Genomic DNA, 13263 nt, shown 5'->3' with positions numbered 1-13263 from the left:
ATTCACATCAGATGGGATTGATCATATTGGAACTGATCTGTTATCTACCAAGGAGTTTTAAAAGAACTGAAGAGATTGTACAGTGGTGGAAAACTGAAGAGATAGTACAATGGCCAAGGCACTTGCCTTGCATGTGACCAACCTGTATTTGATCTCTAGCACTGCATATAAGAATTACCAATTATATTACCAATTACATATAAGAATTACTTGAGAATTACCAACAATGATCATAGAGCACAGAGCCAGGAATAAGACCTAAGTATAACCAGGTGCCCCCTCCCCTACAAAGAGACACAGAAAAAAAATAAAAAGGGAATTAGGTATAAAACAGCCTTGTCTGGGTCCAAGATTTCAAGTGTTAAATGTAAAATCAATTAAAAAAGAATAAATCTTTTGAGCAAAAAAAATAAAATGATTAGATTTAACAAGGATATATTTAAGCTTTGCTAGCACCAACTATCTCTGTGGATCAGGAGCTCTGATTTTAAATCAGCATTGGGTGCCATTAATGCCAACTGAGACTGTCAGGAAGGAGATAGTCATTCCAACTATTTAAAGGCCACTGACATGACATTTCTTTAACCACAGCCTTGCACCCGGACAGGAAGGGCAAAGAGAAATCCTTTTTCTGAGACATACAAGGCTCTGATATCAAAGACTTGTATATGCACTGAAACAGTGGTGACTCAATGCCGTCTTCTTGTGCTCCCAAACCACCCATCTACATGTTTGATTGGTTGTTTGTGTGGGTTGATGTCTGCTCTGGCTCTAAAATCAATAGACAAAGACAGAAGTTGCCAGGAAAAATTCTCTTCCTAAATAGGTAATGGCCTTTTGACTATTAGCCATGAGAGAAGTATTCAGGGAGTAGGTAGAAAATCCAGTGGAGAATTAGTGTGTGTAATTTTCCTTCATATTCTAACATAATTCCATGAGATTCAAATATCTCAAGTGAATTATAAAGTCAATCTTGAGAGCTTGAAAGGTGATAACAACATAGAGCAAAAAGCACTATACAAACAATACCCAGGCAATGCTCCGAAATATCAGAAATCACTACTAATTCCCTTTTACCGAAGGATTAACAGAGACTAGAAAAGCAAAGTAAAAAATGCCAAGGTCACAAAGTACCTGTGACTACAGGAGATTCAAATCCAGATTAGTCTGATTCAAGAACCACTCAGAGGCAAGAGAAAGGCAAGCTTAAGAGGCTTGTCTTCCAAGTAGCCAACCCAGGTTTAATCTCTGACTTGATATATGGGTTTATGAGCTTTCTGAGGAATGATACCTGAGAACTGCTGACTATGCCACTTCTCTCAACCCCCCCCCCCACCTTTCCTGTCAAAAAGAAATGCATCAAAATTCAATTAAGTATGAAAAAAAATTCAAGAAGTATGAACAGTGTCTGGGAATGGAGATTTTAGAATTCTGCACTTTTTAGTATCGAGCATCAGAGTTCACTAACACAAGAATTATACGCAGCAAAAACAAATGTCTAGATATCAAAAACATTCAGAAAACGAATACAAAAAAGTTCTCTTCTATTCATTAAAAACATTGTAGGAAGCACACCAGGCATTTTTGGGGGGGCAGGGAACTACGATCTCACACTAAGCAATGCTAGGAATCAAGCCCAGAACCTCTTGAACCATATCCATGGGGCCCTCAAAACCTAATCATCTCTAAACCACCAAACCAGGCCTCATCTGAGGGAGAGCACTACCTTTGTGATACGTCTTTACCAGGCCTCAGTTATTTTAACTGTAACATGAAGACCTGTAACCAGAACCTGTGATCTGCCTCCAAATTCATAAAAGACTATCTGATTTCAGACATGGGGGGTTAAGGTGCTTGCTTCCACAAATTCAACTGAAGGGAACCCATATGGTACCCCTCCCCACTGCCAGAATAGATTTTTCAGTGCAGAGCCAGGAGTAAACCTTAAGCATTGCCAGGTGTGAATCCCTTTCCCCCCAAAGGCTCTCTGATATAAAAGCAAAGCATAGTCACTAACTTTAAAGAAGTGAATCTTAAAAAATTCCAAGTAAGGTGGGTTTAAGTCAATATGATTTGCATTTCTATTTTGTAAACTTAAATCCACTCCCTGAAATTTTTCTTTTAGTGACTCTAAAGTTTCTATTGGAACAGAGAAGAATGAGAGAGGGCAACATTACCATTCTCATTCCTCCCTCCTGGCACTTATTTCACACTCTCGAGGACTTGCCTGATAATGCCTCTTTACAAAGTGCTTAGTGAGTGCTTCCATATTTGACAAAGTAGGAGGCATTTCCCTGTTCTCTTTTATTCTAACAACCTTTTCTGGGCCCTCTACCAAAGGCATTTCTCCATTAATAGGATTTCTCTTTAGGCCATGGTCATTAAGAGATAAATAAAACTAATGGACCTGAGCAATCACAGTGGTTGAGCATTTTCCTCGCGTGCAGCCAACCTGCAATGGACCCAGGTTCAATCCTTGGCATCTCATATAGTTGATAACTGGTAGAAATGCTGGATCAGGTTTTTTCTTTCTCCCTCTCTCCTCTCTCCTCTCTCCCCTCTCCCCTCTCCCCTCTCCCCTCTCCCCCCTCTCCCCCCCTCTCCCCCCCTCCCCCCCCCCTCTCCCCCCTCCCCCCTCTCCCCCCTCTCCCCCCCTCTCCCCCCCTCTCCCTCTCCCTCTCCCTCTCCCTCTCCCTCTCCCTCTCCCTCTCCCCCTCCCTCTCCCCTCTCCCTCTCCCCCTCCCCCTCCCCCTCCCCCCCCTCCCCCCCCCCCTCTCTCTCTCTCTCTCTTTCTCTCTCTCTCTCTCTCTCTCTCTCTCTCTCTCTCTCTCTCTCTCTCTCTCTCTCATATCACACCCGGCAGTGCTCAGGGATTACTCCAGGCTCCATGCTCAGAAATTGCTCCTGGCAGGCTCGGGGGACCATAAGGGATGCCGGGATTCAAACCACTATCCTGCACGCAAGGCAAACGCCTTACCTCCATGCTATCTCTCTGGCCCCAGGTTTGGCTCTTATAAGCAGCCTGAACAGATGGCACTTAGTAGGTCTTCATCTATCATCTAGGAAGTACTTTTGTGTCAAAGCTTCCCCTCCTGCTCTTCTATAATTCTGCCTTGAAGTATAAGTCTTGTATAAGTTCTTAGCAGAAGGTTAAAATAGAAGATTCAATTAAAAATAAAACCATAATTCCAAAGCGTCCCAAGTTGTAGCCTTTAGAATACAAGTGATAGTAAGGCTCCTGGGTGCAGGGATCAATATGATAATTGATTATATTGATGAGTTTGGAATATGAGTCGTAATAAGTCACTGCAGAGATACACTCACAGCAGTGACCAGTTAGAATAAATTCCTATTTTGGGGGATCACCAATGAGAGTAGAGCTGCCCCTTGGCACAAAGGGGAAATGACCAAAATGAAAGGAAAATCCTCACCCCAGAGCCCTTACCCGGTATTTCTTTTCTTGTTCAAATTTTTCTTCGAATTTCCGGATTTTCCGCTTGAGGCTCTGGATGTGTTTGGTGAGCTGGGTAATGGTCTGGGGCTCCTTGACATCCCCACAGCTAGATCGGGAAGAACTTCGGGGCCTGCCAAAGTTACACAGGAGGAAGATAATCAGAAACAACTGTCTTCCAGAAAATTCTGCTGCTGATATCAAACCACGCTTCTTGAGTTATCAGGGAAGTCCAGGGAAAGTTCAATATGGGATGGGTCTGCAATAGGATCATCTGTTCTTTAACAGAGACCTGACCACAACTATGTTCTACTTAATGTTACCCAGGCCTTGAATGCAAACATGTCTGATTATTGGCCTACGATTTTTTTCTTTTTTTTTTTTTTTTTTTTTTTTTTTTTTGGTTTTTGGGCTACACCCGGCAGTGCTCAGGAGTTACTCCTGGCGGTCTGCTTAGAAATAGCTCCTGGCAGGCCATATGGGACACAGGCTAGACAGGGTGGCAGATGCGTGCTCCGAGCTGGAAGAGAAAGGCCTCATCCTCCATCCCTCCATCAGTCAACCTCTTCAAGGGCAATAACAGATCTAGGTGAATAGTTCATTTCTCTAAACCTAAGAGTCTTTACAAATCTGATAAATGAAAGGGGCACCCTCTCCAGAAAGTGCACATACTCTCTTGCGTAACACACCTTTTATCAGAAATAGCAATAATTCATTAACTCCTTCAAGTCTGTCCATAATCCAAGGACCTTAACTTGAATTAAGAGAGGAACCTACAGGGGCTAGAGCCATAGTACAGTAGGTCAGGCATTTGCCTTGCATGCGACCCACCCAGGTTTGATCCCAGCATCCCATCTAGTCCCCTGCTGTCACCAGGAGTGATTCCTGAGTGCAGAGTCAGGAGTAATCCTGAACATTGCTGGGTATGGCCCAAAGAAAGAACAAAAAGGAAGAAGAGGGTACTAGATTTATATTCTCTCATTCCCCTCCTTCCCCACCTATCCCCCCTCTTTCTCACTCATCTTCAATCCATAGAAGAATCATTTAAATGTGCATTTGTAGAACTTAAACAGTATCAGTTCTAGAATTTGTGGGGGGAATGAGAGCAACTATCTTGCACCCAGGAAGAATGATGTTCCTGGTATTAGCTAATATATATTTCTGGAGATGTTGGCCCTTTCACCAAGGCTGCCTTAGGGTAATCAGCATTTCATGACCATTCCCTCAGAGCCAGGAAAGGCTGGCACAGCATTGCAACCAGGAAGCATGCTGATTTCTAGCATTTTTTTGTTCATTTTTTACAGTTCTAAGCACATAGCATCCTTTCAGACACTCACATGATAGTCTGCAGTCAAGTATTTGAAAGGGTGTTTGAAATAATAGAGCAAGGCTTTCTTACATCATAAACTGCTGAGTGCTGGGTGGAGAAGGGGCTGATTCAGGGTCTAAGTTGAATCTCTGGCTTTGGCTGAAGATGGAGCATCGCGGTGATAGCAGTGGGTTGTCACCATCGGTGATGTGATAGAGCAGCCTGCTGGTCCCGAAAGACTGGAGGTCATCTGGTGTACTGTCCGCTTCACTCTGCCCATCTTTGATCGGAGCAGGGTCTGAGAAAACAAAGTGAGTTATCCAGCCTGGGAAGTGACGGAGGGCTCGAGGCTGTCTTGTTCCTAAACAAAAATCTTCAGTATCGCCTCTAATGTTCGCCCTACCCCTCTATCATCTCTTCCTTCTAGGGATATTAAAAGGCTTTCACACTACTGTCATGTATAGTCTCACAGAAGCCATATGGAAAATGTAACAGAGCCACTGAGGACCATATGGATAACCAAGACTTTAGTCTTAGTTACAGACACAGCTGGGCCCTCAACTACAAATATCAAAAATCCTCTTGACTCTGGACCTCTTTGCAGATGGTGGAGGGTATATTATTCAAAGGCTAGAGTAAATAAAATGAAAATAATAAAATGACAGAAAAGGGAACTGTAACAAAGAATGAGAGATGATGAGGAAGAAAATGGGTACTAGAATTGCCTGTGAAGAGTGGGAGGAAGAAAGAAGGGAAAACAAGGGAGAGGAGTCCCCAGATAGAAAATTACTCATCCGTCTTTATAAATGATGAAGGACTCTGCTCGTCAGCATGGATGACACTCAGGATGTGCTCAATGAAAACCACAAATTTCAAAACAACAATTGAGTCCATTTTCTATGAACAGAATGTACTTATGAGGGTTGATGATTTGCTAAATCACTGCTCCTCACATCTGAGATCCAGGTACCCTCTGAAACAAATTAATCCCTGGTACTCTCCAAAATAAATTACATGTGAAAAGCATATTTATATGTAAAATAGATGCATTCAAAGAGAAAGGAGCTATTTCAAAAAATGCATATTAGAATTAGGAATGGTTTGGTTCCATAATTTATGTGGCTTTTTTTTTTAACTACAAAAAATATCGCAACTAAACAAAATATTTCAAACTTAGGCAGCGAGTTCTGTGCCTTCATTCTCATTACAGCAGACACAGTAATTCCCTTTTTATATGAGCTCATTAACTCCATGTTCTGGGGTCAAGCTGAATTTCTGGTTTCCCCTTCCTTAGACAAAGGCAGGGAGTTGAAGGCCATCAGGACTCTGGCTTGACCTGGGTGGCCTGGGAGTCTCTCTCCATCTGGGGTTCTTTCCAGTTATTTAAGATACAGCTAAAAGAAAATCCACAACAGTGTCTCAAGATAAACCAAGGTTTAGGTTTTGCTTACTCCTGCAGCCTTAAGGAAAGAGTAAAATATAGATTTTTTTTGGGGGGGGGGAAGTAATAAAAGAGACTGAAAATACTGATAATGCACAATCTCAAAGCAAATATTTTTTTTCCATTTGGTATCAGATGGATCTTAACAAATTTGAAATGGCTCTTGTTCTTTAGGGCTTAAAAAGTGATTTTCTATGTGTAACATCAAAGGCCTCGTTAGGTCCTTGTGCATTTTCTACTGGCTTTTCCCTTTCAAGTGATAGACCGGGAGGGCAGGTAATGCCTCTTATTGTGCCTCTCAGCCCTCTGTTGGTAGCTGAGACAGATGGACTAGGGCCTGTGTAAGTTGGAGAACAACAGGAACCAGAAAAATGCCAAAGCCTCAGACCAGGGCCATGCTGGGCTGTGTGAGAGATACAGTTTCACACATGCAACAGTTGTGCTACCAAAAAAAAATACCGACTCAGAATATGCTACGCTTTTGCAGGAGTTAACATAAATAAGAGTTACTGACAAATATATCACAATATACACAGCCACCATCAAAACACAGTAGGGGATGCATGGATTCCTTAACACATCCTTCTTCTCTTAAATCATTACATTTGAGAAGAATGTGTATTTATGTATGTCATCTGCTTGCTGGCAGTATTTTTTGGTTATAATGTCAGTGATCCTAAAGAAAATATTAGCAAGTGCTACAGCAGAGCATAAATTTGTTCAAGTGGGATTAGCCTGGGGACTGGTTACTTTAACTTAACTGTGAGCCCTGGTTAAAAGAATAGGAGTCTCAGTGCTGTGTTGTGATGCCAGAATGGAGGCACCTAGGTACTTAGCCAGTTGACTATGACCAAAAAAAAAAAACACAGATACAAAAAGCCATAGCATTCTACACTGTAACTGCACAAAGATCACAGACTAGGGGAGGGACAGATAATACATGGTTAAGACACTTGCTTTGCATGCAGTCAAACCAAATTTGAACCCCAGCATTACATCTAGTCAGTCACCTTGAGTACTGCCAGGAGTGATCTCTAACTGTAGTTGAGTCCCAACTGCACTCCCTCTACCCTCAACAAAAAAAGAAAAAACTAGGCTATTAGAAATGGTTCTTTTCATAAGACATTTCAATGGTAACTGTTAAGTATCCATTGACATGATACTTGCTTTCTTTTGGGATTTTACTTAAATTCCCATCATTGACTAATATTACCTATGGCAAACCAACTCCCATATCCTCCAAATCACCACTGAAGGAAAACAGTAAGACAGAAAGATCCTTGAGAAACAAGTTGAAAGCCAGCAGAGTCAGGGCTAGAGAGGTAGTTTATAGGGTAGGGTACTTATCTTGCATGCAGCCAGCCCTGGTTTACTCCTCAGCATCCCATATGGTCCCCCAAGCACTATCAGGAGTGATTTTTGAATACAGAGCCAAGAATATCCTCTGAACACTACTGGGTGTGACCCAATCATCTCACACAACCCCAAAAAGAAAAAGAAAAAAAAAACAGAGTAAAAAACGATGAAAGAATGTTCCCCAATGCTTTGTCCAAACATCCTTTGAGTTAAGTCCACTGGAACACATGTACGTGCCCATGTGTGTGCATTGGTGTAAACAGAATTATTGAACTCCTTGATCCAAAGAGGCCAGGGAAAATTGGAGTCAGCCATCCTTGCTGGAATGGTGCCCAGGCCACCTCTTAAGCACTACTCCCCAACAGGAAGGTACTTACAGTAGAATTAAAATCAAGTAGTTTTTAAGAATTCCTTTGGGAGCACTATTTTTTTCCCTAAAGGAAGGGGCAGCTTGCCAGAGCCATCAAAGTGTTGCCTTATGCCTGAGAGAACAGGCTGTTTGTTGTTCCAGCAGTTTCTAGCAGGATTCCAACATGTAACCTGTCCACTCCTGTCCCTATATTTTAGGCCTGTATAGCAACATGGTGCATAAAGTTAACAATGCTGTATTGTACATATAAAAAGTGAAAGGGAGGGGCCAGAGTGGTAGCACAGCAGAAGGATGTTTGCCTTGCATGCAGCTTTTCCAGGACAGACCCAGGTTCAATCCCCAGCATCCCATAGAGTCAGTTCCCCATGCCAGGAACAATTTCTGAGTACAGAGCCAGGAGTAACCCCTGAGAGCTGCTGGGTCTGGCCCAAAAACCAAAATTAAAAAAGGGAAGGGGGTGCTCTATGTAATAGCTACAATAATGTTTTTTCCTTCTTTGCATCTTCTAAAATTTCTATTACTATGAATTTTGTGTGAAAGAAAACAATTTCAAGGGGAAAATTAGTACTGAGAAGTGAAAGAGACTTAAGATAAGGCGAGTGAATAGAGTATAGAGATTGCAAATTTGAATAAAAATTTGAGTCCCAGGTCTACCAACTTGCTAAGAGGCAATTCAGAAATGAATCTTTACAGTCCGAGTATGTTTCTCTGTAAAACGAAGAGGTACATATTACCTCATAGGACTGAGGATGAATTAAAACTGTGTCTCTTACAAATTGCTGTCAGACCCACACAAACCAATTTTTAAATATATGCATATGTGAGATAAATCCCATTTATGTGCATGTAAATATAGATATTTAAAATATTTCATATGTGAGTAGATTAAAAGAAAGAATATATTATCAAAATAAGGAAATTAAATAATCCCATTAGGAGACCCTATGGAGTTAACATGGAAAATGAGAATCGATATACCCTTGATATATTTATAAAGTCTGGTTAGAAAGGAACAATAAGACCTAATAAGACCGACTCACTATGTCTTTGAACATATCCAAAGAGCTTTTGCATATATTCCATATTCATAAGACCATCTGAGGTTGGTAGTAATATGATTTCCATTTTAAAATCCCTGGGAAATTGGCATAGCTATACTAATTCTATTCAGTGAGGGCTTGCCCAGGATAGAAGTCCACATCTCTAGCTGGAAACTGAGGAGTGTTTCTGACAGCTCTCTCACAAAACAGTGGGAAACATAGAGAAATAATCATTTACAGTGTGTGAAGACCAAGAGGCCTCTTCTGATCTGACTGTAATGGAAGGCAGATGGCAGATTACAGCTGTTAAATGAGTCAGCCCGATTTAAAAAAAAATTTTTTTTAAGCAATTCAAATTTTCAGTAAAAAAATCTTTCTGTAATTGTTTAAAATAGGCTGCTAAGATCTAATACATTACTCCGTCTTCGGATTTGTTCATGTGCATATTTGGGGTTTTCCATCTTGGGGAAACATTAAAGGTGACAGCCAGGTACATTACCAGCTGCCAAATGTTAGTCTTTGATGTTTGTAGCTTAGTGAAGCAAAGGTATATTAATAATTACAGTGAAATCCAAGCACCAGAGTCCAAGCTAGTCTCTTAACACAAAGAAGAGTGAAAATCCTCCCTCATATAAAGAGGCTACCCAAACAAACAAACGAAAACAATCATCTGATGAATACAGAGAAACAATGCAACAGTTATAATAATTACTTGACATATAGTGGGCCCTCTATCGATCCCCAGCACCACAAATGGTCCCAAAATTACCACCTCTCAGCAAGTCAGAAGTAGGCCCTGAGTGGTCCCACAGTAACAGTTGATGTGTACAAGATAATTGAAAGTTCAATGAATTTGAGTGCTTTGAAGGTAAATGGGGGCAGGCTTCGCCTCTCAGCTACATGGTCTCAAGAGAAAACCAGAATAAGCATAATGTTATTACTTATGGAAGGAACTACACAGCTCGCTTATGCCCAGACCACTGAAAGGAGAAAAGGGTGTTTCCTTAGGGCAGGCAGGAAGGCAGGCAAAAGCCTGGGTTAGGGAGGCTGACTGAGAGGCTAAGTTTGAAGAGGTTGTAACTCTGGAGGGTACTACATTTCCTTCTCTGTGGACAGCTGCAAGACTACAAGGAAACACGAGGGTGCAGATTTATTATTTTGCCTGTGAAGAGAGTTGGGCATTATGATAATATGCATTATCATGCCCTGTATATATATATGATATATCTAACATATACAGGCATGATATGTCATATCATATATATCACACACACATATATATACCATCTATATTTTTGCCATGCAGTTTGATAGCAAGTATAAAAGCAAGGACTCTAGGCTTTTAAATACTTAAATTCAAGTTCCCTTTTTTCATTATTTATGTGGCTGGAACACATTAATTTTATCAATCTCATTTGTCTCATATGTGCATAAGAATTGGCTCATTTGTTCATGAGTCAATACATGTTTATTGACCTTTTAGCATACTAGAGTTTGTTTCAGCTGAGAATAACAACAGCAATAATCTCGTAAACTGGTAGGAGGATTATAAATAGATAAGGATCTCCTATGCTTAGGACAGTGCTTCAATCATCAATAAACATTAGCTGTTGTTTTATATTCATGGATGTATTTGTTAACTATTAGGGGATGTATAAAGAGGAACATTAGTTCAGTTCTGAACGATTTGAGGTAAAAGGCAGGTAAGCATCCAATAGGCCCAGACTAAGGTGTAATGCCCTGAACTTAATCCCCAACACTTAATAAAGAAAATAAAGAAAGTTTGAAAGAGCTAGAAAATACTGAGATGAAAATATAGTCCATATTCAATTATTAGAAGAATTAAAGTAATTATAGTGACTAGGAGAAGTTGGGGCTGGAGAGATAGCATGGAGGTAGGCCATTTGCCTTGCATGAAGGACGGTGGTTCAAATCCCAGCATCCCATATGATCCCCAGAGCTTGCCAGGAGCGGTTACTGAGAATAGAGCTAGGAGTAACCCCTGAGCACTACCTGGGTATGACCCAAAAACAAAAAAAAAAAAACAAACAAAAAAACAAAACAAAAAAAAAAGAAGTAATGTACTTTTCATATATTTTATCCAACCAAATGCCATTAGTCTTCTGCACAGAAATAGATACTAAATTATGATATGGATTTGAAACTACAAAATATCTTAAATAGCAAAACATTCTTGAGAAAAAGAACAACTCTGAAGGTATAATGCTTCTTAATTTCAATCTATACTACAAAGCAAATGCAATTAGAATGTGGTATTGGAATAAAAATAGATACACAGGGGCCAGGGAAATAGTACAATGGTTATTTGCCTTGCATATAGCTGAATTCAGTTCAATGTCTTAAACCAAAATAGCACCCAGAGAAATACTAGCTATAGCCATGAAAGCCCCTAAGCACCTAGAGTATGCTCTGATGACCGACCCTGAAATATAATTAGGGTGGCCTTAGCTAGGATGGTCTCTGGTACCAGAGGGCCCAAGTAGCCTTGCAATATCCTCACCACTACCCCACCATCCCAGATGGAAAAATACATGATTTTTACTAAAGGTGGTTTATAGAGATAAACTATAATAAAATGAACTATAATAAAATGATATTAATGAACTATAATAAAATAATAATAAGCATTTTATGTGAGGCATTGGGGAGTACACTTAGAACATCACAGATGTAAGGGAGGCACTCTATCATACAGTCATATCTTCTTGGTCCAATAGTAAGCTTTTCAATGATAAGGCTGAGGGAAAAGGATAGTCTGCATTGGAGATACACCATGACAAAGTGGACGCACAATTTAATTTATAATGCTTGTGGACCTGATATCCATGTAATGTTGTTAGGTAATGGCATTTCAATAAAATAAAACACTTTTTTTTAAAGAAAGGGGAGTTACTGTGAAGCTTCTTTTTTCATAGACTATGAAGATGGTTATAAGAGCATCTCAAAAATATAATTAACTCTAAAGATCTTTTCCAGTAAACTAGTCATGGGTTTATTATTTGATAGATTTGATGATAACAACTGTTGTTTTAAGCTTAATAGGATTAATTATTCAACCATCATATCTCTATGGATTATTACAGTTATAAATACCTTTTGCTTAAGAGGTCTATTATGTGAATTTTATGCAAGACTCAACAGAGGACCTAGGGAATAAGCAGACTAAATGCCATTTCCACACCTTGAAAATAGGAATTATGATAGTCAAGATTTCAAGTCAAATGTAAGCACTATCAATTGGAGGATAGATCATGCCCTCTTTTCTATAAAATGGAAAACTGAAGCAATGAGAAATCTAATAGCTTAAATTCATAGATCTAGGTCTACAAGGACAGTTCAGATAAGCAATTTATTTAGGTTGTCAAAAGAAATCTCTGACCAAAATCATTTATAAAGAAAACCAAATCATGCCTGACTAAATGTTTACAATGAATACAAAAGTCTCTTAATAATACACAGCAAAGGGAAGGATTGCAATTGGATCATCATTAAGAGGAACATGCCAGTACTAATCCTTGCAAATGGATCCTGTATTAATCTTATTTTACATTTCAGAGATGGCATGAGAGAGGAAGAAGAGTCATGAGTCTGACTGTACAAATGATGTTGATAATTTCAAACAGTAAAACACTAGGCAACCACAGCAGCTGCTAAAAACTGAAGCATTCCATAGGGCAGATAACCTTTACCTAGGCCAGGAGTGAAAGTATTTCTACTCTTTAAAATAATAATTAATAAAATGCCACTCTGATAGAATTTTGGGGGATCTTATATAATATACATATATATTATGACATAAAAAGCCAACAAATAGATTTAACCTCTAGAAAAAATTGAAAAAATTCTACAAGTTATTTTATAAAATATTTTGTTGTTCATATCTGGGGGATACTAGTTTATTAAAATTGAGGTCAATGAAGTTTATATGTAATTGCAAGCAATGTTATAGAATTAGCTTTTAAATATTTTCCTGAATTTCTTTCATTGTAACAGCTTTCAAAATTACCATTTCTGTGTCCATATTAGTAAGTAAAATTCCATTTTATTCCATCTGGGATGTACAATTCAGTTCTGGTAAATAATGTTGCAAGAGGAACCTAGATGATTGAGATCAGAGGAGCTGAAATGATTCCAAGAATATAGGCCTGCAACAAATTAATCAACCACAAATTGAATTATCTTCAGTCTGACAAAACAAAGTCAGAGATGGATAATAAAATGATTTATATTATGCTGGTGTTAAAGATGTGGGTAGGGGCTGGATATTGGCTTAAT

The 13263-nt window shown here is 39.5% G+C and overlaps 1 protein-coding gene across 2 annotated transcripts in view; it reads right to left on the bottom strand.

Annotated features, from left to right (window-relative positions):
• Nucleotides 1-13263, bottom strand: part of FAM13C (family with sequence similarity 13 member C) — a 135021-nt gene that overhangs the window by 20959 nt on the left and 100799 nt on the right. For both annotated transcript variants that reach the window (XM_049790522.1, XM_049790523.1), the window contains exons 7-8: nt 4851-5058; nt 3446-3584 (exon numbers count right to left, since the gene is read on the bottom strand). In XM_049790522.1, the coding sequence (XP_049646479.1) occupies nt 3446-3584; nt 4851-5058 (347 nt within the window). The remainder of the gene's footprint in view (nt 1-3445; nt 3585-4850; nt 5059-13263) is intronic.

Source organism: Suncus etruscus, chromosome 17, assembly GCF_024139225.1.
Source record: "Suncus etruscus isolate mSunEtr1 chromosome 17, mSunEtr1.pri.cur, whole genome shotgun sequence".
In the NCBI taxonomy this organism is placed as follows: Eukaryota; Metazoa; Chordata; class Mammalia; order Eulipotyphla; family Soricidae; genus Suncus; species Suncus etruscus.
Note: the sequence above shows the minus strand (reverse complement) of the source record. Positions and strands in the feature narration are given on the sequence as shown.